This window comes from Salvelinus sp. IW2-2015, linkage group LG19 (genome assembly GCF_002910315.2).
Source record: "Salvelinus sp. IW2-2015 linkage group LG19, ASM291031v2, whole genome shotgun sequence".
Taxonomy (NCBI): domain Eukaryota; kingdom Metazoa; phylum Chordata; class Actinopteri; order Salmoniformes; family Salmonidae; genus Salvelinus; species Salvelinus sp. IW2-2015.
The window spans coordinates 16,184,212-16,211,030 of NC_036859.1; the positions used below are offsets into that span (position 1 = coordinate 16,184,212).

The 26,819-nt window shown below is 40.1% G+C and overlaps 1 protein-coding gene across 1 annotated transcript; it reads left to right on the plus strand.

Moving 5' to 3' along the window:
- The first annotated feature begins 7,229 nt into the window (after positions 1–7,229).
- On the plus strand, positions 7,230–25,550 carry LOC111979414 (desmocollin 2-like protein). The gene is made up of 16 exons (XM_024009934.2): positions 7,230–7,511; positions 12,319–12,409; positions 12,606–12,805; positions 12,930–13,034; positions 13,916–14,071; positions 14,225–14,369; positions 14,569–14,723; positions 14,849–14,983; positions 15,134–15,319; positions 15,541–15,788; positions 16,107–16,249; positions 19,659–19,883; positions 20,207–20,428; positions 20,688–20,803; positions 20,937–21,284; positions 21,613–25,550. Exons 1-16 carry the CDS (start codon positions 7,473–7,475, stop codon positions 21,808–21,810), a joined length of 2,712 nt encoding a protein of 903 aa, XP_023865702.1. The 5' UTR covers positions 7,230–7,472; the 3' UTR covers positions 21,811–25,550.
- The last annotated feature ends 1,269 nt before the right edge of the window (positions 25,551–26,819 follow it).

The following is a 26,819-nucleotide window of genomic DNA, read 5'->3' on the forward strand; positions in this document are numbered from 1 at the left end:
TCAGGCACCATGTTATGCGGTGAAGCGCACGGTGTCGCCTGTGCGCACTCATAGCCCGGAGCGCTATAGGCCAGCCCCCCGGAAGTGCCATGCGAGAGTGGGCATCCAGCCAGGGCGGATTGTGCCAGCTCAGCGTGTTTGGTCTCCGGTGCGCCGTTTCGGCCCAGGGTATCCTGCGCCGGCTCTGCGTACTGTGTCTCCGGGGCGCTGGGAGGGTGCTGTTCGTCCTATGCCTGCGCTCCGCCCTGCCAGAGTCTCCCTCCTGTCCGGAGCTGCCAGAGTCTCCCTCCTGTCCGGAGCTGCCAGAGTCTCCCTCCTGTCCGGAGCTGCCAGAGTCTCCTTCCTGTCCGGAGCCCGCTGCGAGGGTCCCCAGTCCGGGGTCAGCGGCGAGGTACCCCGCTCCAGAGGCGCCACCTAAGTGGGCCAACCCTAAGGTGGAGCGGGGTCCACGTCCCACACCAGAGCCGCCACAGCGGATAGATGCCCACCCAGACCCTCTCCTATGGGTTTAGGTTTTGCGGCCGGAGTCCGCACCTTTGGGGGGGGGGGGGTACTGTCACGCCCTGACCTTAGTTCCTTTCTATCGTTGTCTCTGATTGAGAACCATACTTAGGTAGCCTTTTCCCACCTGTGTTTTGTGGGTATTTGTTTTCTGTCTTTGTGTCTGTACCAGACAGGACTGTTTCGTTTCATTCTCTTTGTTATTTTGTTTAGTGTTCTGTTTTAATAAATTAACATGAACACTTACAACGCTGCGCTTTGGTCCGATGATTCCTCATCTTCTTCAGACGACGAACGTTACAATCTTGTGGGGAGACAAGACATTGAAAGACAATTTGGGTTGGGTGTTAATTTATTTGGTCTTTCACAATAGCTGACGAAAGTCATCCGCATCCCCTACAATGGGCTAAAATATAGACTAATTAGTGTACTTATCTCAGCAAGAACACTACCGTTATTCCCATCATTTTATCATTTCACATTTTACCAATTTTGTTGGTGTAATTAGGCTATTGGAAATATAATATTCCAACTCATGTCTTAAGAAAAATATATACAGAAATGCAATGAGGCCTAGGCATTTTTGTTAGCATTTATGGACATTGTATATATTGAAATGCCCCTTGCCTCAAATATCCTGTTTTGTCATTTTAGTATTGTGCACAAGCTGCTAGGCAGAACTGGCAGGCAGAAATGCAACAAATCTTGCCTATATAGAGAAAGATGATGTCAAGGTTCTGCAAATCAGCCTCAACCACCTGTCAGGTAATTTGAATAAATCTAATGTAACATGAACATATTCAAACCCACAGGACTTGGGAAACAGATCAGCGCTGGCCAACACTCTTGGAGAGCTATACATGCACCTCTAGGCAGGATTTTCTATGGTCCTATTTTAAAGCGATAGTTCACCAAAATGAATTACATATTTACGTTTGTTTCTTATGGACAAGGAGAAACTGCAATCCATCCTATGGTTAGCCACTGCTACCAACTGTTAATATTAGCAATTTCTAACCAAAATCCAATGTAATTCAATGTCCCCCAGTTAGCATACTCCAATTTTGAGGCCCAAATTATTTCAAAGTACCTTCAAAACAAGTGGTCAAATGGTTTAAAAGAATCATGAACTTTAAACTTTCACCACAACTTTAAAAGAATCATGAATACATGTTTATTTTTTATTCCACCCTGTTCATGGGCCTGAGCCATGTGAAGTTATGTTGAATAGCAGGAAATTAGCTTTAAGACTAGTTGAGCCAATGACATTCACGTTAGGAAATCTCACTCCAAGCTATATTCAAACGTTGGCAGCCCTGTATTATGAGAGAAAAAAATAGGAACATGTCATGTATGTCATCTTCACTTCCCTGGAACAGTCACAGCAGCTGTAGAAAATGCTCATCATAGGTTTGTTGAATGGAAAGATACTTTACACGATAACTGCATTAAGGATTACATTAACAATTCAAAATATTTTAATCTCTCCCCTTCTCTTCAGAACAAATCAAAATGGTAGGGGCTTAGATGTGGATGTGATTAAATGTATCTGACCCTATTTCCACGGATTTACAAAAGAGTGATAAGAAGACCACTATCTCAATATACAATAAACATATTTATCATACAAAAGAGGCCAAACTCTGAGTGACATTTCAAATGTTTACTCGGGGAAGATGTACCAGCTGAATGCATACATTTGATCCATACCCGTAGCACTCAAACCCTCCCTACTACAAATGTGTAATTTTCCATCACCCAGGATTTCTCCATGCTCCTCTGTGCATATCACAGGACTTCTCATCAGTCACGAGAAGCCTTCAGTTATTGGGAGTACACATTCCTACAGTTCACTTCAGTCCACTAATTACACTGATCAAAAATAGAAAACGCAACATGTAAAGTGTTGGTCCCATGTTTCATGAGCTGAAATAAAAGATCACCAACATTTTCCATAAGCACAAAAAGCTTATTTCTATCAACTTTTGTTCACAAATTTGTTTACATCCCTGGTTTGCCAATATAATCCATCCACCTGGCAGGTGAGGCATATCAAGAAGCTGATTAAAAGCATGAGGGGTGCTGAGGAGTATTTATGTCTATAATAAAGCCCTTTTGGTGAGGAAAAACTCATTCTGATTGGCTGGGCCTCACTCGCCAGTGGGTGGGCCTATAACCTGTCACGAATCCCGTTTCCTGAGTCTGTTTTTTGCCTGTGTTCTGTCCTGGAGTGTTTTTTCCGGCGTCCTGGAACGCACCCTGTCTGGTTGCCGGGCAATGTAGCCAGTTGGMAGAGTTCTGATTYCCCGCACCTGTATCCCATCAGCTATCTGCACACCTGGTCCTGATCATCATCTCTCCTCTTCTTAAGCCCGGACCTGACATCCATTCCCTGCCGGATCGTTAGCCATGAAACAGTATGTTGTGCCCACGAACCAGCCTCCAGTTGATAGAGTTTGTTTTGTTTTGTTGTTTTGTACGTCTTGCTTGCCTTTAACTTACCTCCGTTTGTTCTGTCTACAGCCATTCACCCGGAACCCATATCCCATCCCTGTCTGCTCGTCGCCAGTTTTTGTTTATCCCTTGGATCTGCCTATCCACTCCCATCAACACACCTCCGCTGCCCGCTCCGCCACCTGGAACTATCTACCTCCACGTATTCATTTATTAATAAATACTCACCATCTTCATACTCACCTTGTCCTGGTCTGCTTCTGGGTCCAATTTTGGTAAACCCTGACATAACCTCCCAGGCCCATCCATGGCTGTGCCCTTGCTCAGTCATGTGAAATCCATAGATTAGGGCCCACTGAATTTATTTCAGTTGACTGATTTCCTTAAACTGTATGAACTGTAACTCAGTAAAATCTTTGAAATTGTTGCATGTGGCGTTTATATTTTTGTTCAGTATAATTACACTTCTATACACAAAGAGCTTAAACCTAACACTATGTTCAATCTCTGGATACATAAAAACGAGATATTAATACTAGGAGGATATAATTATATAAAAGAGTAAAGACATAAAACAATAATATAAAACCAAATGTACAATCTATCAAATATAATAACTAGTTCAGTAGTAAAATTTGGCTTAACAATAATTTACATGGGCTAACTGTGTGAAATAATAGGGGTTTACATGATTGTTGAATGACTAACCATTCCTCTGTCCCCCATACATATACTGTATCTGTAAGGTCCCTTAATCAAGTATTGAATTTCAAGAACAAATTCAACTAAAAAGACATGGGAACTTTTCGAAAGCCTCATTAAAGAAGGGCAGTGGTTGGTAGATGGGTAACAATAACAAATCAGACATTGAACATCTTTTAAAGCATAGTCAAGTTAATAATTATGCTATGGATTATGTATTAAACCACCCAGACACATCAAAGATACAGTCATCCTTCTGAACTGAACCGCAAGACAGGAATGGAACTGCTCAGGGATGTTATCATGAGGCCATTGGTGATTTTAAAACAGGTACAAAGTTCAATGACTGTAATGGTAGAAAACTGAGGATGGATCAACAACACTGTAGTTACTCACAATAATGACCTAAATGACAGAGTGAAAAGAAGAATACAAATATTCCAATAGATGCATGTTGTATGCAACAAGGCACTAAGGTAATACTGCAAAAAAAACACAGCAAAGGAATAGACTTTTTGCCCTAAATGCAAAGCCTTATGTTTGGTGCAAATCCAACATAACACCTCACTGAGTAACAGTATAGCCATGATCCCTAACATCTTGACAGAGCTTGAAGACTTTTGAAAAGAATAATGGGCAAATATTGCACAATCCAGGTGTGCAAAGCTCTTAGGGACTTACCGAATAAGCTGAATAATTATGCAACAACTATTTTTTTGTTATTACATTTATATTAAAACTGTTATATATTTTTTGTTTAGATTGCTGACAATTAAATCCATTTCAATCCCACTTTGTAACACAATAAAATGTGAATAAATCCAAGGGGATTGAATACTTTTGCAAGGCACTGTAAATCCATTGCATAGTGGGACAGTTGAAGCGCTAAGGGGCATTCCATTTCAGACAATGACCCTTTGCCGATACGTTTCCCCCTGTCGGTAACATTTCTTCATAGTGCTTTCTCATGTTACAATGTAACACAATTTACTTAGCATGTTTTGAGCAGCTTATGATCACATGTGAATAGAGCATCAATCACACTTGTATATATTCTTTTTTACAGACCAAAGGGTGGACTACAGTAGGGTAACTTGGGGTAAAGCGAACCCCAAGTCACAAAAACCACTTTATGTCATCCATTTTATTTCCCAGCACCTTCCCTGGCTGCCACTACTCTTGCTTAACTAAAAATGTAATCTGTATCATCTCATCTAAGTTAAACCAACAAAACGATTTTGAGATCAATTGATCAAAAAAAATTATAATTACAAAAAGTTACATATGAAGTTAGATCTATAAACGTTTTATATATACCAGTAGGGCAGACTAAAGACAAGTAATTCACTTGTTAAGAAAGAAAAATTGTAATCAGTTTTTAATAAAGTAGTAATATTTTAAGTGATGTTTGGGCACCCCCCCTCCAGCGGGTCAAAGGTACCTACTGTATATTACCATTTTCCAAATCATGTCCGATCATGTCCAAATCATGTCCGATCATGTCCAAATCATGTCCGATCATGTCCAATCATGTCCAAATCATGTCAGATCATGTCCAAATCATGTCCGATCATGTCCAAATCATGTCCAAATCATGTCCGATCATGTCCAAATCATGTCCGATCATGTCCAAATCATGTCCGATCATGTCCAAATCATGTCCAAATCATGTCCGATCATGTCCAAATCATGTCCGATCATGTCCAAATCATGTCCGATCATGTCCAAATCATGTCCGATCATGTCCAAATCATGTATAAGCAACTTCATTTCGTTTCACAATCAATTTGTAGATACAATTTGATTTGGACATGAAGCTTGAAAATGAAAAACTTCATCATAGTGACGATATTTTTAGTGAGAGGTGCAATGCCATTTTCTTTCGATATTTGATTTAATAAATAAAAATAAGATACGTAGAATTTAGTTTTTAAGAGTCAATTACATTACATTTTTAAATAAAATGTTTAAAATGGATTTTAACACACTAATCTTCATGAGGCATCTTGCCCCATGCCCCATGGGGAGTAGGGCTATGACAGTCATGGAATTTTGGTATGATGGTAATTGGCCAGCCAAATGACCATGGTCACTGTAACAACCATTCGAATAGCATACTTTTTATAAATGTTTGTTTATTTATACATTTTGTCAAGACGTAGTCTCATACCCCTGCACATCGACTCGGTACTTGTACTTCCTGTACATAGAGAGGTCATTTTCTACTCCCTATATGTAGCCATGTTATTTTTACTCTTTATTTTTTATGTTATTCACTGTGTCACCATTTCAATGTTTTTGTTATTTAAAAAAATCATATCCTTAACTCTGCATTGTTGGAAAAGGACACGTAGGTAAGTACTTCAGTGTTGGTCTACACCTGTTGTCTACGAAGCATGTGACAAATAAATTGGGATTTTATTTCATTTGAACCCAACTCAACTTCAATCTACTGAAAAAAGTATAATCTCCTATGATCAAATATACAGTATATAATAAATTAGTGCCCGTATATTTTCCCATTGGTCACAAATGTGACCGCTAAGATATGTTCATATACCACGTGCATCATGGATTCAATGTATTGAAAATGAAGGTACATATGTAAACTACAAAAAAAATATTTAAAAAATGCAACAATGTATTTGTTTTTTAAACTTTTAAATACAGACTATTGGTGTCAAATTCGTCTGTAAAAGTACACCTTAGATATGTATGCTTGTGGTCTTGTGACCATTTTGAAGAATCACATGAAACTTCTCTGAATCATACTAGACACCTTAATAATGCATAGTATATTACTTATTCGTTGATAAGTATAACTAACTTCTCTAGAGCCTGTTTGGCCCCTACAAAAAAAAGATTGCAGTTTTGAAACTGCAGTAAAAGTGCGATAACTGCAGTCGACTGTGGTATTTTAGACGCAGTAATTGCTGAATTCAACTGCACTCTGACTGCAATCTGTTTTAGTAAGGGGAGTGGGATAGTCTTGAACCGCATTGTTGGTTAAGGGCTTGAAAGCGTTTCACGGTAAGGTCTCTACACTTGTTGTATTCGGCGCATGTGACAAATAATATTTTATTTCACCCGGTGTCCAAGTAGACTACATGTAGCTATGTGTGTTGAAAACATTTCATCACAGGTAAGACATTTAACTTGTTTAGTATAGTCAGTTTATAACTCCAGTCACTACTTGTAGCTCTTTGTTTGTGTTGTTGGTCTTGGCTAGTTTAATGTTCCGGTCGGCAGCCAGCACCATCATGAAAAGGGGCATGGTGGTTTTTCTAAGTAGTGAGAACGCTGGAGCAGGCAATGTTGAAAAGTAATCATTAGACATGTTGTGATTTTCTTAAATGTAGTTGTGTAATTGACTAAAACAAGCAGACAACAACAAAATTGCGTTTGAAAAGGGTGAAGTTTTTGCTGTGAGCCAATGGAATAACCTAGGTAACCACAGGTTGTTTTCCCCACAGGAAGGCTGGGCATGACTTCGATCTAATTCCTACTGACTATTGTTAGGGGGGAGTATCTCACCCCTAGACGACGAATGCGTCACAGACTTGCAGGTTAGTGAGTAATCGCGGGCGTGGTAGCATGCCTACATTTCTACGGTCATATTAGAACAAAAACGAAATCGTTATTCCGCTACCGGCAATGCCAGTCGCCATATGGACAAAATGAGGGTACTGTAATTGATTGATGTAAAGAATATCCACCATTTCAATCCCGCCCTTGACAGAACAAAGTTTAGTTATTGTTCTTGCGTGTGTAATCGTGTCTAGTCGGATACAGTGTTTCGAATTGCGGCAACAAAAATGGCACCGAATTTACCTGTACATTTATGCATATTTTTGGTAAGTAAGTCGATTCTATTAAATTAAAGTGTTTCTGTATTTTTCACATTTGATTTTTATATATCACCTGCTCAAGTTTCTATTAATGTAATTGACTTTGCAAATGTGTAGCCAAACTTTGACTTTACAGTGTTGCATAGCCGGGGGAAGATGTTTGGGGGGGTTTTCATAGGTCAGTTAATACAGGACTACTAAAGGCCCAGTGCAGTACGTTTGTGAAGAAATAACACTTTCAAAAAATGTATACTTTTTCCCGTGTTACAGATGGCATTGGTCCACTAATACAGGACTAGTAAAGCCCCAGTGCTCTACTTCTGTGAGGAAAAAATAAATATATATACAGTACCAGTCAAAAGTTTGGACACACCTACTCATTCAAGGGGTTTTCTTTATTTGTACTATTTCCTACATTGTAGAATAATAGTGAAGACATCAAAACTATGAAATAACGGATATGGAAACATGTAGTAACTAAAAAAGTGTTAAACAAATCTAAATATATTAGATTTGAGATTCTTCAAAGTGGCCACCCTTTGCCTTGATGACAGCTTTACACACTCTTGGCATTCTCTCAACCAGCTTAATGAGGTATTCACCTGGAATGCATTTCAATTAACAGGTGTGCCTTGTTAATTTGTGGAATTTCTTTCCTTAATGCTTTTAGTGCATTTGAGCCAATCAGATGTGTTGTGACAAACTAGGGTTTTTATACAGAAGATAGACCTATTTGGTAAAAGACCTAGTCCATATTTTGGACAGAACAGCTAAAATAAGCAAAGAGAAACGACAGTCCATCATTACCTTAAGACATGGTCAGTCAATACGGAACATTTCAAGAACTTTGAAAGTTTCTTCAAGTGTAGTCGCAAAAACCATCAAGCACTATGATGAAACTGGCTCTCATGAGGACCGCCACAGGAAAGGAAGACCCAGAGTTACCTCTGCTGCAGAGGATAAGTTCATTAGAGTTACCAGCCTCAGAAATTGCAACCCAAATAAATGCTTCACAGAGTTCAAGTTACAGACACATCTCAAGCTGGTAACTCTAACATCAACTGTTCAGAGGAGACTGCGTTAATCAGGCCTTCATGGTCAAATTGCTACAAAGAAACCTCTACTAAAGGACACCAATGAGAAGAAGAGACTTGCTTGGGCCAAGAAACATGAGCAATGGACATTAGACCATTGGAAATCTGTCCTTTGGTCTGATGAGTCCAAATTTGAGATGTTTGGTCCCAACCACCGTGTCTTTGTGAGACGCAGAGTAGGTGAACGGATGATCTTTGCATGTGTGGTTCCCACCGTGAAGCATGAAGGAGGAGGTGATGGTGTGGGGGTGCTTTGCTGGTGACGCTATCAGTGATTTATTTAGAATTCAAACCACACTTAACCAGCATGGCTACTACAGCATTCTGCAGCGATACGTCATCTCATCTGGTTTTAGCTTAGTGGGACTATCATTTGTTTTTCAACAGGACAATGACCCAACACACCTTCAGGCTGTGTAAGGGCTATTTGACCAAGAAGGAGAGTGATGGACTGCTGCATCAGTTGACCTGGCCTCCACAATCACACAACCTCATCCCAATTGAGATGGTTTGGGATGAGTTGGACAGCAGAGTGAAGGAAAATCAGCCAACAAGTGCTCAGCATATGTGGGAACTCCTTCAAGACGGTTGGAAAAGCATTCCAGGTGAAGCTGGTTGAGAGAATGCCACGTGTGTGCAAAGCTGTCATCAAGGCAAAGGGTGGCCACTTTGAAGAATATCAAATGTAAAATATATTTTGATTTGTTTAACACTTTTTTGGTTACTACATGATTCCATATGTGTTATTTCATAGTTTTGATGTCTTCACTAATATTCCACAATGTAGAAAATAGTAAAAAAATAAAGAAAAACCCTTGATTGAATCAGTGTGTCCAAACTTTTTACTGGTACTGTATATATACACTACATGACCAAAAGTATGTGGACACCTACTCGTTGAACATCTCATTCCAAAATAATGGGCATTAATATGGTTTTGGTCCACATGCGTTTGTATATATAGTGTATATAGGCCTATTTCTGCTTCTAGTTTTTTTATTCCGAATTTTCAGGGGGTGCTGCAGAACTCTCAGCACCCCTACTTTCCACGGCTATGCAGTGGTCTAACATTCAGCTAAAAAGATCACTGGCAAGGTGCAGCTTGTTGATACATCGACAGTGCCTTCAGGAAGTATTCATACCCCATGACTTATTCCACATTTTGTTGTGTTACAGCCTGAATTCAAAATTGATTAAATATATTTATTTTTCTCACCCATTTACACACAATACCCCATAATGTCAACGTGAAAACATGTTTTTAGAAATGTATTCACGTTTATTCAAAATTGAATACGGAAATATCTAATTTACACAAGTATTCACATCGCTGAGTCAATACATATTAGAATCACCTTTGGTAGTGATTACAGCTGTGAGTCTTTCTGGGTAAGTCTCTAAGAGCTTTGCACACCTGGATTGTACGATTTCTGACCATTATTCTTTAAAAACAATATTCAAGCACTGTCAAGTTGGTTGTTGCTAGTGTCGTCGAAACTCTAACCAATAAGGAGATACTTGTCATTTCTTCAAACATCAACCTTTATTTGATAAGATTTGCAATAATGTAGCTGGTCAGCCCTACACTCTGAGGTGGAAGGCCGAGAGCTCAAATGAAACAAGGAGTGCAGAAACCTTATATAGTCCCACCGTCTTATGCAAGCGTGTACAAAACACATGATCTTGTTATGTGTACATGTGTGGAGAACAGGACGAAACTGAAGTGAAAGTTACAGACGAACTGTGAATTTGGTCGTCTCGTTCTGGAGCAACTGCTGGTTATTCTAATCTTCTAGTGAGGACAATAGGTGTCAAAGCAACAGGAAATCACTCCAGACATAGTTCCTCATAAAGTAGCCAGCAAGAGCCTTTTACTGTCTGCCCGGATGATGTATGGTTTCACTTACACACATTCACAAGCATGAACCTGTCGCCCAGCAACAGGCTCTATGACTGGTGCGCAGGATACAACACTTTGCTCTGTTTTCAGTATATTAAAAGGAACCAGTTCATTCCCTTCTGACTAACAGGAAACCATAGGTTGTCCCAGTCAGCTCCTGACTGTGTGCCCAGAACATCATGGGGACCTCATTTCCTAGTTAGGTTTATATGCTACACACTCACAAGACAAGTTAAAACAGGCCTATACTAATGCACGTACAATTCTTCTATCTTATATGATCTCGTTACTTTAACAATCTCAACCTTAATGCCTAAGCAACTAAGATTCAGGAAAGATCTTCTAGTACACAAGCATCAGCAAGGTTTAACAAAAAATGTCCCTTAGACTAGACAGACATTTTCAAGTCTTGCCATAGATTTTCAAGCCGATTTCACTCAAATCTGTAGCTAGGCCACTTAGGAACATTCAGTGTCGTCTTGATAAGCAATTCCAGTGTATATTTGGTCTTGTGTTTTAGGTTATTGTCCTGCTGAAGGTGAATTTGTCTACTAGTGTCTGTTGGAAAGCAGACTGAACCAGCTTATCCTCTAAGATTTTGCCTGTGCTTAGCTCTATTCAGTTCATTTTTATCCCAAAAACTCCCTAGTCCTTGCCGATGACAAGCATACTCATAACATGATGAAGCCACCACCATGTTTGAAAAATATTAAGTGGTACTCAGTGATGTTGTGTTGGATTTGCCCCAAACATAATGCTTTGTATTCAAGGCAAAGTTAATTTCTTTGCCACATTTTCTTGCAGTTTTACTTTAGTGCCTTATTGCAAACAGGATGCATCTCTTGGAATATTTTTTTTCTGTACAGGCTTCCTTCTTTTGACTGTCAATTAGGTTAGTATTGTTGAGCAACTACAGTACAATGTTGTTGGTCCGTCCTCAGTTTTCTCCTATTACATCCATTAAACTCTGTAACTGTTTTAAAGACACAATTGGCCTCATGGTGAAATCCCTGAGCGGTTTCCTTCCTCTCCGGCAACTAAGTTCGGCAGGACGCCGGTATCTTTGTAGTGACTGGGTGTATTGATACACCATCCGAAGTGTAATTAATAACTTTACCATGCTCTACGGGATATTCAATATCTGCTTTTTTTTTACCCATCTACCAATAGGTGCCCTTCTTTGCGAGGCATTGGAAAACCACACAAGTCTCTGTGGTTGAATCTGTGTTTGAAATTCACTGCTCGACTGAGAGACCTTACAGATAATTATATGTGTGTGGTACAGAGATGAGGTAGTCATTCAAAAATTATGTTAAACACTATTATTGCACACAGAGTGAGTCCATGCAACTTATTATGTGACTTGTTAAGCACATTTTTACTCCTGAACTAATTTAGGCTTGCCATAACAGAGGTTGAATACTTATTGACTCAAGATATTTTAGCTTTTAATTGAATTAATTAATTTGTAAACATTTTGAAAAAGATAGTTCCACTTTGACATTATGGAGTATTGTGTGTAGGCCAGTGACACAACATCTCAATGTAATCAATATTAAATCCATGCTGTAACACAACCAAATGTTGAACAAGTTAAAGGGTGTCAACACTTTTTGGAGGCACTGTACCTGTGCAGCCTATGCACTCCTTGAAAACGTCCATGCACACATTTAAATGTATATTCTTTTGGTTCATCTAGTACAAAGAACTGACGAGACAGAATGTCCATGAATGCAGTACCATATTTGTAACACAGCTTTTGTATGATATGCCACCTGTTAGAATGTATGAACAATATCTCTCTCGCATGCAATTCCAGATCCTCTCATGTGTGGATTCCTGCTTTATCCCTGTCTCCATACAAGCAACAGTACCTCGGACAGTACAAGTTGGACATGTTATTGCAAAAGGTCCTGCCATTCACAAATGTTTCCATCCTGTCTAACTTTGAATGTACTTAATACTGAATGAAACAATCAATATAGTCATGAACTGTTTATAACCAGTTGACATCCTTAATCATAATCAAGTTATTGTGTTGTGGATGATCCATGTTGTTTTTTAGTCATTGTATAGTTGATAACGTTTCTTTCTCTCGTCGTTCAGTTGATGTGGACCAATGTGACACCATCACATTGGACTTTACAACTAGTGACCCCGACTTCACAGTACGACCTGATGGCACTATAGTAACAGACGCCATCACCATGGTACCAGCCAATGGCAGAACATTCTCAGTGCAGTTTCAGGACCCCAATGCTCAGAAGAGAGAAATGAATGTTTACCTTGTCCAGGACTCTAGAAAGGTAAGGTGGATTCTGCATGGGCTTATAGTACAAAGTCCCATTTTTCAAAGTATTGTTTTTGTGAAATTATCTATATCACATTGTTGACTTGTGACTTTGTGTTGTCTTTTTTCTGCTTTTTCAGGTATTGAAAGACGGCCTACTAAAACGCTCCAAAAGACGTTGGAGTCCTCTGCCTTTCAACATCATAGAAAATGACGTTCAGCCATTTCCAAAGAACGTTGAGCTGGTAATGTCCTTAAAATAAGTTACAACTTGCATCACATTTCAGCACATTTTTTGTTTGAATATTGATATTAAACCTAAGCCATGTTCATATTTTGTGTCATGTAACAAACCCCAATTTATCCTCTACATGTCCTTGCCTTTCTCCCACCCCCATGTTCCACTCTATTTCTCATTCTTTCTCACCTGCAGCTAATGCACATTCTGTATCTGTATGGTCCACGCCCTCACCTGGGGGTTCACATTACCCAGACACACCGAACCACACACACACAGAGGGATCAGTTGGAACGTTTACTTAGTTGTTTTTTCTCCTTCTTTTTAACCCTTCCCCTTCCTTTCTAACTACAAGGCTGGTTGTGCACTGTAATTTAATCTGTTGTAACCTGTCTAGGGAATACATATTCATACAAAATAACTTTTTTTAATAGTAGTCGACAAGTATAGTGCTTTAGGCCTATTACCTGTAAGGCATATGAGCATTTCTGTTTTGCATAGCTCAATGCTTCACATTCTTAATTGTGCAATTTCTTAACCAGAGCAGGCACGCACACAGATAGGGCTCTACCTGTGCAGAGCACATGCCCCTTTGTCCTTCTCGTCTCTAAAGTGCCCTTTTGGGTGGTGGTATAATTTTGTATTAATTTTTTTGTCATTGTGGATCGTAACCCACGACGCAAGTCGTCGTCAAGTTCACAATTTGTGATAATGAGTGAGAGTGTTGCTGCAGAAATAAATAGGCTTATGCTCAAATATGTTAAAATTGTCATTTTGAGCACCTGCCCCCTGAAAGGTCTGTGCACGGCCTTGAACCAGGGTGATGTTATTATCCCACCGCTTGTTGAAGCTTGACCGCAGATAATACTTGATTGTTTCCTGGTCCAGATTGCGTCTGATTCGTCGGCCATTCGCAGTGTGTACTACACCATCAGTGGGCCCGGAGTGACAGAGGAGCCTGTGGGTGTGTTCAGTGTGGAGATGGAGAGTGGGATGTTGAAGGTCAACAAAGCTGTCGACCGCGAGAGAACCCCTCAGTTTGTAGTGAGTAGTAAACAACAATTATTGATTGCTTGCCTGAATAATTGATTGATTCTTTATCTGTGATGTTAAAACATGACAATTGTACTCTTGATGCGTAGCACAGACAACACGAACAGTGTAAGCCATTTCTAAACTGAGTCCATCTTCCTCCAGTTTCAAGCCAGAGTGTTTGACAGATACACCAACCAGGAGACAGATCTACCATTACCCATCACAGTGAATGTAGACGATGTGAACGACAATGCACCAACTTTCACTGGCCTACTGCAGTTTACTGTGCTGGAGCAAAGCAAAGCAGGTGAGAAACACACAGCTGAAATAAGAAATACCAGAGTGCCCCTAGCCTCTGCAATACAGTACATGGAAAAATTGACATACGTTTCACAAGTTAGTCAATTTTCTGAGCAATTTGTGCACACATCCAGACATTGACCTTTGTAACAGGAACTTGTGGATGTGAACTAATAGCCGGTGTGTTGTGATACGTTCTATTGCAGGGACGATGGTGGGGATGGTGAATGCCACAGACATAGACGAGCGTGGTACAGACCACACTAAGATCAGGTACTCTCTCCTCTCTGGGACTAACCTGTTCTACATTAACCCAGAGACAGGAGTCATCAGCACCAAAACAGACACCCTCGACAGAGAGGTCAGTCCCATCGTTGTACCTTTTAAAAATATCTCACTTACAGTTTTCCAGGGTTCCACGTTGTTGATCATGGCTATCATTGCTTAAATGATTGATCTAAATGTATGTTTGTATTTGTTTTTCAGGTGAATGATAAGTATTTGGTGACAGTGGAAATCAGAGACATGAATGGAGCTCTGAATGGTCTATTCAACACAGCCACAGCCACCATTGTGTTGGGTGATATCAACGACAACCCTCCCACATTCACAAAGACATCTGTACGTTTTCTTTGACAACTTTGACAGTGGTGGAGTTTGTGTATAGCAGTTTTTCCCGCAATGTAACAAAAAAGGCATGGATGTCCCAGTTTGTTTTATGAATACTCTGTTTGCTTTGGCCAAATATCTATATGTTACTTCCTTTTGCAGTACGATGTAAAAGTTAAAGAGAACCAAGGAGAGGGACTCATCCTCAGAATCCCCATTGAAGATAAGGACTTGGTGAAGACACCAAACTGGAACACTGAGTTTGTCATCCAAAAGGGGAATGAAAACGGGAACTTCAGGATCGAAAGAGACCCCAAAACGAATGAAGGACTAATTTACCTAATAAAGGTGAGCTGGTACTCACAACGAACCTCTATTTTTGATCTGATCATGACTTTCCATAGATGTCTTGCTAGTTATTTATAAAATTAGGCTAATCTATACATTTAGTGAACTATCCCATAACATAAAGACAGTCAAAATATTGAGCCAAAAGGCTTCTTTGGGCATTGTCATTGACGGATGATAATACAGTAAAATAACACTCAATGTCCTTGCTGTGTCTCCAGCCTCTAGACTACGAGAAGACCAAGAATCTAAAGCTGGAGGTGTTGGCCCGTAACCAGGCTGAGCTGAGTGGGACCACGGCCCAGTGGATGTCCATCCCTGTAGACGTCTCTGTAGTGGACGAGGACGAGGGACCAGAGTTCACCGCCCCCACCGTACTCTTCACAGTCAAGGAGAACACTCCTAACGACACCCTGATTGGGACCTACATAGCCGTAGACCCAGAGACCAAGAGCAGCGCCGGCATCAAGTAAGACCCTAGTTTACCTTATTGATCTCACCAATAATTGACCTAGCCAGGTCCCAGATCTGTTTGTACTGTCTTGCCATAATTACAGGAGATGGCAAGACTGCACAAACAGATCTGGAACCAGTGTAGTATTGGCCTATTGTGTGACCATGTTGATAATGATAATAATAATAATAATATGATGTTATAACAAGTAAGGTCAGATTGTGTTTCAATAGAAGATAGAGAAATGCCATGTTTTTTCTCACTCCAGCAGAATTGTACCGTTATACATGAGAATGCTGTAAAAGTTCCTTCTCTCTCTCTGTTCCCTCTCAGGTATTACAAGGTCTCAGACCCTGCTTCATGGATCAAGGTAGATGAAAGCACCGGACAGCTGAAGATCGCCAATAATATCGACAGGGAGTCCCACTTTGTAACGAATGGCGTGTACAACGTCACTATGAAAGCTGTTGATGCCAGTAAGTAGATATTGTTTACAGTGTCTTACTTTTGTATATATTGTGTATTTAACTATGTGGAAACTCCTTCAAATTAGTGGATTTGGCTATTTCAGCCACATCTGTTGCTGACAGGTGTATAACATCGAGCACACTGCCATGCAATCTCCATAGACAAACATTGGCAGTGTAGTGGCCTTACTGAAGAACTCAGTGACTTTAAACGTGGTATTGTCATAGGATGCCACCTTTCCAACAAGTCAGTTCATCAAATTTCTGCCCTGCTAGAGCTTCTTCGGTCAACTGTAAGTGCTGTTATTTTGAAGTGGAAATATCTAGGAGCAACAATGGCTCGGCCGCGAAGTGGTAGGCCACACAAGCTCACAGAACGGGACCACCGAGTGCTAAAGAGCCTAGCACTTAAATGGTCTGTCCTCGGTTGCAACACTCACTACTGTGTTCCAAACTGCCTTTGGAAGCAACGTCAGTACAAGAACTGTTTGTCGGGAGCTTCAGGAAATGGGTCTCCAAGGCCGAGCAGCTGCACACAAACCTAAGATCACCAGGCACAATGCCAAGAGTTGGCTGGAGTGGTGTAAAGCTCGCCGCCATTGGACTCTGGAGCAGTGGAAACAAGTTTTTCTGGCTTGATGAATCACGCTTCCCCATCTGGCAGTCCGACTGATGAATCTGGGTTTGGCGGATGCCAGGAGAACGCTACCTGCCCCAATGCATATTGCCAACTTTTAATGTACGGTGGAGGAGGAATAATGGTATGGGGCTGTTTTCCATGGTTCAGGCTAGAGGTCGACCGATTATGATTTTTCAATGCCGATACCGATAACGATTATTGGAGGGCCAAAAAAGGCGATACCGATTAATCGGACGATTTATATAAAAAAAAATATTTATTTGTAATAATGACAATTACAACAATACTGAATTAACACTTTAATTTTAACTTAATATAATACATCAATCAAATCAATTTAGCCTCAAATAAATAATGAAACATGTTCAATTTGGTTTAAATAATGCAAAAACAAAGGGTTGGAGAAGAAAGTAAAAGTGCAATATGTGCCATGTAAAAAAGCTAACGTTTAAGTTCCTTGCTCAGAACATATGAAAGCTGGTGGTTCCTTTTAACATGAATCTTCAATATTCCCAGGTAAGAAGTTTTAGGTTGAGGTTATTATAGGAATTATAGGACTATTTCTCCCTATACCATTTGTATTTCATATACCTTTGACTATTGGATGTTCTTATAGGCACTTTAGTATTGCCAGTGTAACAGTATAGCTTCCGTCCCTCTCCTCGCCCCTACCTGGGCTCGAACCAGGAACACATCGACAACAGCCACCCTCGAAGCAGCGTTACCCATCGCTCCACAAAAGCCGCGGCCCTTGCAGAGCAAGGGGAACAACTACTCCAAGTCTCAGAGCGAGTGACATTTGAAACACTATTAGCGCGCACCCCGCTAACTAGCTAGCCATTTCACATCGGTTACACCAGCCTAATCTCGGGAGTTGAAAGGCTTGAAGTCATAAACAGCTGCTGGCAAACGCACTAAAGTGCTGTTTGAATGAATGATTACGAGCCTGCTGCTGCCTACCATCGCTCAGTCAGACTGCTCTATCAAATCATAGACTTAATTATAACATAATAACACACAGAAATACGAGCCTTAGGTCATTAATATGGTCAAATCCGGAAACTATCATTTCGAAAACAAAATGTTTATTCTTTCAGTGAAATACGGAACTGTTCCGTATAACAGGTGGCATCCATAAATCTAAATATTCCTGTTACATTGCACAACCTTCAATGTTATGTCATAATTACGTAAAATTCTGGCAAATTAGTTTGCAACGAGCCAGGCGGCCCAAACTGTTGCATATACCCTGACTCTGCGTACAATGAACGCAAGAGAAGTGACACAATTTCTCTAGTTTAATATTGCCTACTAACATGAATTTCTTTAACTAAATATGCAGGTTTAAAAAAATATACTTCTGTGTATTGATTTTAAGAAAGGCATTGATGTTTATGGTTAGGTACATTCGTGCAACGATTGTAATTTTTTCACAAATGCGCTTTTGTTGAATCATCCCTCGTTTGGCGAAGTTGGCTGTCTTTGTTAGGAAGAAATAGTCTTCACAGTTCGCAACGAGCCAGGCGGCCCAAACTGCTGCATATACCCTGACTCTGTTGCACAGAACGCAAGAGAAGTGACACAATTTCCCTAGTTAAAATAAATTCATGTTAGCAGGCAATATTAACTAAATATGCAGGTTTAAAAATATATACTTGTGTATTGATTTTAAGAACGGCACTTTTTTAGCGATTGCGCTTGTTAAATCACCCGTTTGGTGTAGTAAGCATTGATTCAATGATAAATTTACAGGCACCGCGTCGATTATATGCAACGCAGGACAAGCTAGATAAACTAGTAATATCATCAACCATGTGTAGTTAACTAGTGATTATGTTAAGTTTGATTGTTTTTTATAAAATAAGTTTAATGCTAGCTAGCACCTTACCTTGGCTCCTTGCTGCACTCGCATAACAGGTAGTCAGCCTGCCACGCAGTCGCCTCGTGGAGTGCAATGTAATCTGCCATGATCGGTGTCCAAAAATGCCGATCACCGATTGTTATGAAAACTTGAATTCGGCCCTAATTAATCGGCCATTCCGATTAATCGGTCGACCTCTAGTTCAGGCTAGGCCCCATAGTTCCAGTGAAGGGAAATCTTAAGGCTACAGCATACAATGACATTCTAAATGATTTTGTGAAACAGTTTGGGGAAGGCCCTTGCTGTTCCAGCATGACAATGCCCACGTGCACACAAAGCTCCATACAGAAATGGTTTGTTGAGATCGGTGTGGAAGAACTTGACTGGTCTGTACAGAGCCCTGACCTAAACCCCATCGAACACCTTTGGGATGAATTGGAACAATAAGTCTATGTGTTGTTTAAGTGACAAGATGAGGAGTATAGTAGTCACTCTATAACACCTGGTGTGACTTGGTATTTTATTAGGATCCCAATAGCTATTGCGAAAGCTGCAGCTACTCTTCCTGGGGTCCACACAATACATGAGACATGACATAATACAGAACATTAACAGACAAGAGCAGCTCAAGGACAGGACTACATCTATTTAAGAAAAGGCACACGTAGCCTACATATCAATACATACCCTAGCTACTGGCCCTTATCTCTGTTTTGCATTTATAACAGGGAGTGACTACTAGGGAGATACCAGTACTGTATAGCATCTGTATTTCACTGAACTTTAAAGTTTATTTCTGAGTGTGATTATTGAATACATTGGAAATCTTACTCAGTCAAGCTCTCACAATAAAACCACAATCAAACCAGCAAGAATTATTCATTGATATGTTATCATGTTTCTTACTCTATTTTTAGGTCTCAAGACAGGTACAGGGACAGTGATTATTCAAGTGGAGGATGTGAACGACCACGTCCCAGTCATCCCCTCTAAAGACCTGGTGGTGTGTGAGAAGGATGGGGGAGAGATGGGCTCCGTGCTGGTGGTAGCAGAGGACAAAGACCGAGCTCCATTCTCCGCCCCCTTCAGCTTCGAACTGGGAGAGGAGCATGATGGAAGATGGGCTGTGAAGCGACTTAACGGTATGAAAATGATTCCTACCTCCGGACTCCATTCCATCTCTATATAAATTGATATCTTGCATGTGATTTAAAAAGTGAAGCAATTATTTCAATATAAACGGAATATGCGCATCTTATAGTGAGTAGTCAGTCTCATACATTCTTCAATACAACGTTAGAGCCGAAATACTCTAGAATGCAACCTCACCAGAGCCACCTTACACAGCACCTAACTGACAATGAGTATTGTTTAGAGGCAGGAATTTTAGTCCTTACAATGTAATCTCACCAGGAAAACTAGTGCCCAAACTCCTGTTCTTTACAACAGTGTATTTCCTCCTCAGACACTGCAGGGATGTTGGAGCACACCAAGGACCTCCCTATTGGTCTGTATACTGTCCCCCTGATGGTCAAGGACTTACAGGGATTTGGAAAGACCCAGACTGTAACTGTCCAGATCTGCCGCTGCAGGAACGGAGCGTGTTTGGCCTACCAGAACTCCACGTCGCTGGGGGTGTGGGCCATCCTGGCCATGCTGCTGGCGCTGTGCCTGCTACTTCTTCTCTGTGAGTATCTAATGCTTTATTATGTTCATTCATCTTATTTATGTAGGCCTGACAGGTTAGTGTCAAAGCAGTAATAAGATAGGATAACATATAAAACTGTATGAGGCGTTAGACATTACTCTTAAGCAACTGATGACGGCTAGTATAACTTTGTTCCTTAGCAAATGGCTTGTGCTTCTTGTTCGTCAGACGACCCTGTGACCACTTTCCGACCATACATTTTTATTGAGCTACTTTTCTTTTTCGTTCTTTATTGCAGGTATCTTCTTTGCATTCATCTGTGTTACAAAGAATGAGAAAATGGAGCTGGAAGATATGGGAGACAGTGGCGGTATCCTCCTGAAGTCTAACATTGAGGCCCCAGGGGATGCAGTGGTAAGTCTGTCATAATGACAGCATTACAAAACACATTTCTCATGTTCATGGAATCTTAGCAAATTTCACTGTTATATCCTAATTTGTTTTTGGATATTTTATTTTTTTTCCTCTATGAAATATGGCTCCTCAGGATTCAAATCTCATCATCGTTCCTGCATCTGGGATCGACTCATCAGTGAAGGGATCCATGATTGACGTGGGGTGGGTGGGAGTTAAGAACTCTGGTATGATTGGAGGAGGCCTGGGCGCTCAGCAGTCCGGCGGCGTCATAGTGACCGATATGGAGACCGGCTTCTCTGGCCAATACGAAGGCAGCCAGTACGTTGGACAATATGGCAGTGGACAATATGCCAGTGGACAATGTGGTGGAGGTCAATATGGCAGTGGAAACATGACTTTTGACAACACACGTTTCATGAAATTCAACAACTCTGCAGCTTGGCACACCTGGCAAACCAACGGGCTGTTTTTACAACAGGTAAAGTAGTTGTAAAGAACTCGAGAAACAACTCAAACAATGTAAATCGTTCTTCCTATTGGTAAAAGCCTAGACAATTCCCATCTGAAATGCTTGCTTACTTGCTAAATCCTGTGTTAGCTTTCATATATCTTGTCTGGTTGGTAAAATGTTGGTCTGTTCTCAGTGTAATACCTGCCAGTAATATCCTATGCAAGGATGTAATATCACCTACTGTAATATTTTCCCTAACATCGGACTAGTCCTTGGCTGCTCTCTATGGACTAATAACAAAATGCATTCTCCATTCTTCACCTAATTTCTTACATTGTCTACCTGGTCTTTGCAGAAGTTGGCTTACCTAGGGACGAGGGAGGAGGGGCGATATGCCGATGACATCATCCACGCGTACGGCTTCGAGGGGGTGGGGTCTCCAGCCGGCTCAGTGGGCTGCTGCAGTGACCAAGGCAACCAGGAAGACCTGGACTTCCTAAACACATTGGGGCCAAAGTTCAAGATATTAGCTGATGTCTGTAACAAGAAATGAACAAAGAGAATGTAATGCATTATGTTTTTATTACTGTAAGTGTACTCTTTTTCTAATAATACCATGGATTTTAGGAATCTGTTAAGAGGGTTGCAATGCTATCATTCAGAGTAATCACACTGAATTGCTCTAACTGTTTGTTGGTTAGAGACATTTTGCACTGGAAAGTACCATGTATTTACTTGTACAGCAAATTCTCCAGTGTTGAATCAACTCTGCGATTTGTTAAATGTAACACTTTTTCAGAGTCTATACGGGTCCACACTTTTTTCAGTGATATTAACATTTTAATGAACACCTGTAGTGTTAAGGTAACTTGTATTTGGGGTATGGTGTAAAGCCGTATTTGCATATTTCCCAGTGTGCCTTACCTTTTCGAGTGAATTGTAGAATTGTTAGTGACAAAGACATGGTCATTGCATTCGTTCATTTTCAGTCCTGTGGCTTTCACCAAATAAAATGATTAACAGTGGCCTGAAACTCCTAGTTTACAGGCCACATCAGGCTTGCATTCACATTACGCTGGCTTGCAAGGTGATGTCATTCCTATTGGAATCTAGCCAGAGTGTGGATATCCAAGAGTTTACATTTTTGATCACCCGTAGCCTGCATTCAGAATGACTGTCAGAGTTTGGAAAATTGATAGATGAGACTACCTAAACCAGGGGTGTCAAACTCATTTCGCATCGTGGGCCACATACGGCCTAGGGAGATGTCAAGTGGGCCGGACCATTAAAATTATTAAAATTAAAATTATACCATACTCTGCTATAAATAACCAAAATATCATGTCTTTCCTTTGTTTTGGTGTAAAGAAGCACAAGAACATTAGGAAAATATTGAAATTTAATGAACTATCCTTTTACAAAACATTTCATGAAACACCTCATATTTCCTTAGACAAATGTGCAATTTACTTTTTTATGTGCAATAAAGCTTGTCGCTTCTCGGGACATACAAGTTCAGCCGCCTTCATCATGCATCGTTTAACAAAGTCACCGTCGGAATACGGCTTCGATGCTAATGCTATTTCGCTAGCAATTAGGTAGCTGGCTTTTACCGCTGCTTCACTGACTTCTCGGCTCTGGATGAAAGTTGACTGCTGTTTCCTCAGACCCGCCAGCAATTCGTTAATCTTATCTCTTCTCAGTTGTCCTTGCAAGCCGTCATATTTTTCGCTGTGATGAGTCTCGTAGTGGCGTCGAATATTATATTCCTTCAATACCGAAACTTGTTGCAAACACACCAAGCACGAAGGTTTTCCGTGCATCTCTGTAAATAAATAGGACGTGGTCCATTTTTCTTTGAAAATTCTACACTCCTTATCTACTTTTCTCCGTTTGGATAACGACATTTTGGCTAATGAGGGTGTAGCGGAGAGGTAGAGACCAAGGTATTAACAACGTCGTAACAAGCAGCAGATGGCGCATTGATACCGTCTGCTGTTTTCAGTCTGTCTCAGTGATGCAGCTTGTCTTCTACTCTGATGGAAAGAGTGCGCCCCTTAGCGGATAATCCATGAATTGCAGCGAATTAAAAATATTAATTCCATGTCTTTTATGCATTTTTTCCACTTTCAAATTATCCTGCGGGCCTGATCGAACCTCCTTGGGGGCCGGTTCCGGCCCGCGGGCCGTATGTTTGACACCCCTGACCTAAACCATCTAAACTGAAACAACCATTGCAATAAATCGAACTAACAGATAGAATTAGTTTAGAAAGAATTATGTTATTTATCTTTGTGTAGCATAATATTCATTGATCAGTCAATGTACATGCAAAAACACAGATATTGAAACAAACAATAATAAAAATAAAAAACTAATAGAGCATGCTGGGAAATATGATAATGATGGCCGTGGTTTTAAGTGTTTTAATCACACTCAAATCTGGTTATTAACACCAACACTGGAGTTCTTTTGCACCACTGAGTGTTCGTTTAAATCCTGAACCAACACTAGAAATGTTCCACAGAAAAATCAACACTAGGTAACACTGACCAATTTCCTGTGTGTAAATAGTGTACATTATGTGATTTTAGCGCTAAAGATTTTTTTGGGTTTAGCGCTAAAGATTTTTTGGGGTTTGTTGGCATTGGTCATGTTATTTTATTTGTATATTATGGTAAAGCCCCATGAAGTTTAGTATCGTAGAATCAAATGTTTGTTCATGTGACGCTAAAAACAGGTGCCTTGAAGAATACATGAATATTTGACTAGATTATTAGATTTTTTAAATAACCTATGAATTTAGGTGGATGGGGTACAAACATTACACACTATTCTATATGGGTGTTGATTAGACTACATTGGGGCTTCTATGTTTAATTGGTCACACTACGACCGTCCCTCTAATCCATTCGATTCCTATGATTGATTGGCTGCAGAGAGTCTTGTGTTTAGACTAGAACAGAATGTTATAGGTGCTTCTGTTTAAAATAAAAGGTTCTGGGTGCTTCTTTTTAGAATATAATGTTCTGCCTGCTTCTGTTTAGAATAGAAGGTTCTGGGTGATTATTTTTAGAATAGAAGGTTCTGAAGAGACAGGTGCTGATACGGCCCATGGGGTTGATGAGACAGTGTCTGACAGTGAGTCAGTTCACACACTCAGCATGAGGCTGAGTGTGTGAACAGGGAGGGGTTTGAACCAGACAGACAGCCTGTGAGTATTCATAGCGACATGTGATTGATTGATCCATAGAAAGGGAGATACCTAGTCAGTTGTACAACTGAATGCTTTCAACTGAAATGTGTCTAACTGAAACGTGTCAGAGAGGTGCGGGAGGCTGCCTTTATCAACATCCACAGCGCACAGGGAACAGTGGGTTAACTTTCTCAGGGGCAGAATGACATATTTTTACCTTGTCAGCTCGGGGATTCAATCCAGAAACCTTTCTGTTACTGGCCCAACATTCTAACCACTAGGCTACCTGCTGCCCCCTATGACATTACTAGAGGGGCTATGTCATAAACCCTCAAAGTTCGTTCCATAATGGGGCGAAAATGGCAGCCATTTTGGTCAGGGAGAAATCCAAAACTAGTCTAATTGGAATGAATGGCAGTAGAGGCATAGGTGATCCATTTCCTGATTTTACTTATGCAGAAAAATAAAAGTGAGGCATGTGATGTATCAGAAATTATGTAATGTAATTATAGTCAACCTCAAATATTGTCATATAAATACAATTTATATGGGTTTTATACAAATGTTATATGTAAATAGCCCCTAAATGTCTCCACATTTAGTTTTATTGGAAAGCAGTGCGTGCTATTATATGATACAATTTCAGTACTTGTTGCATTTACAACTTGTCTATGTCCTATCATCAACTGATTTGAACCAGTGTAGTGGCTGTGGATTGACTGCATTGTTTGAATGGAATGTTGGCATATTGGGAGTTAATTTGGAATCATTAATCTAAAACTGTTTGGCTAGCTAGCTAACACACATACAGTGCAGATAAATTCTTCACATTCATTGTTTTACACAGTATCTTATCAGAGCACTGGCAAACTCCCTGACCAACATGGCTGACCTTTGGCCATTTATTAGAAGGTTCATTTCCATTCTATTATTCTAATTCCTAATTCTATGGATTCAACAGCATTGTTCTATGTTCATATTATTCATTTGGAATTCAATTACCAAACTGACCCATTTTGTAAATTAATCGTATTGCCTATTTCGTAAGTGTCAAATTTTGCTAATATGTTTTTTTAAAGTAAATAATATAAAATACACTTGTTGTGTTATTCACTTTGGTCATGCTGTTTTAGTGTAAATACTTCATTTTAAGTAGAGAGAGAGAGTGAGGATGTGAGAGAGAGAGAGAGAGAGTGGATTAGCGTTGAAATATTGTTACTCGTGCCTAGATAAGCCTGGTGAATGGTTAAGAGGGTGTGGTTCATTGTTCAGTACAGTACATATAGCCTTGCAAAATAACTGTAACATCACAAGGTACTGTAACTAAGGACACTTTATTCACCCTTGAACCATAGACGTAGACAACAAATAATTGTATCTGTCCTATTATGGCGTCTGTGAGGGAATGGGCAGCGCCATTGAGGCCATCTACATTTTGAAGTAATGAATTTTCTTCTACTACTATGACTTGGTAAACAAACTGAATGGTTGCATACCTCCAACTGGAGTGTGTTTGAACAGGTTTGAACACCTGCAGTTATGAAGTGTTTGCTCACTAGTATAATCTGGATCTGGATTATTATCAGGATCTGATCCTTCCTTAATCTATAGGAAGTCCCACCCAGTTGACTACTTTAAAATGGTGGTCCTCAATGGAATGTCCATGCAAAAACATATTATTTCCAAGTACTAATCTGTACAGTGCCTTCAGAAAGTATTCACACCCCTTGACTTTGTTGTGTTACAGCTTGATTTAGAATGGATTACATTTAGATTTTTTGGTCACTAACCTACACACAATACCTCATAATTTCAAAGTGGAATTATGTTTTCAAAATGTTTACTAATTAGTTAAAAATTAAAAGCTAAAATGTCTTGAGTCAATAATTATTCAACACCTTTGTTATGGCAAGCCTAAATAAGTTCTGGTGTAAAAATGTGCTTAACATAATAAATTGTATGGACTCACTCTGTGCAATAATAGTGTTTAACTAGATTTTTGAATGACTAACTCATCTCTGTACCCCACACATACAATTATCTGTAAGGTCCCTCAGACGAGCAGTGAATTTCAAACACAGCTTTAACCACAAAGACCAGAGAGATTTTCCAATGTCTCGCAAAGAAGGGCACCTAGTGTTACATGGGTAAAAATGAATACAAAAAACAGACAGTGAATATTTCTTTTGAGCATGGTGAAGTTATTAATTACACTTTGGATGGTTTATCAATACACCCATTTACTACAAAGACACAGGCTTCCTTCCTGACTCAGTTGCCGGAAAGTAAGGAAACTGTCACGACTTCCACCGAAGTTGGTCCCTCTCCTTGTTCGGGCCGCGTTCGGCGGTCGAAGTCGCCGACCT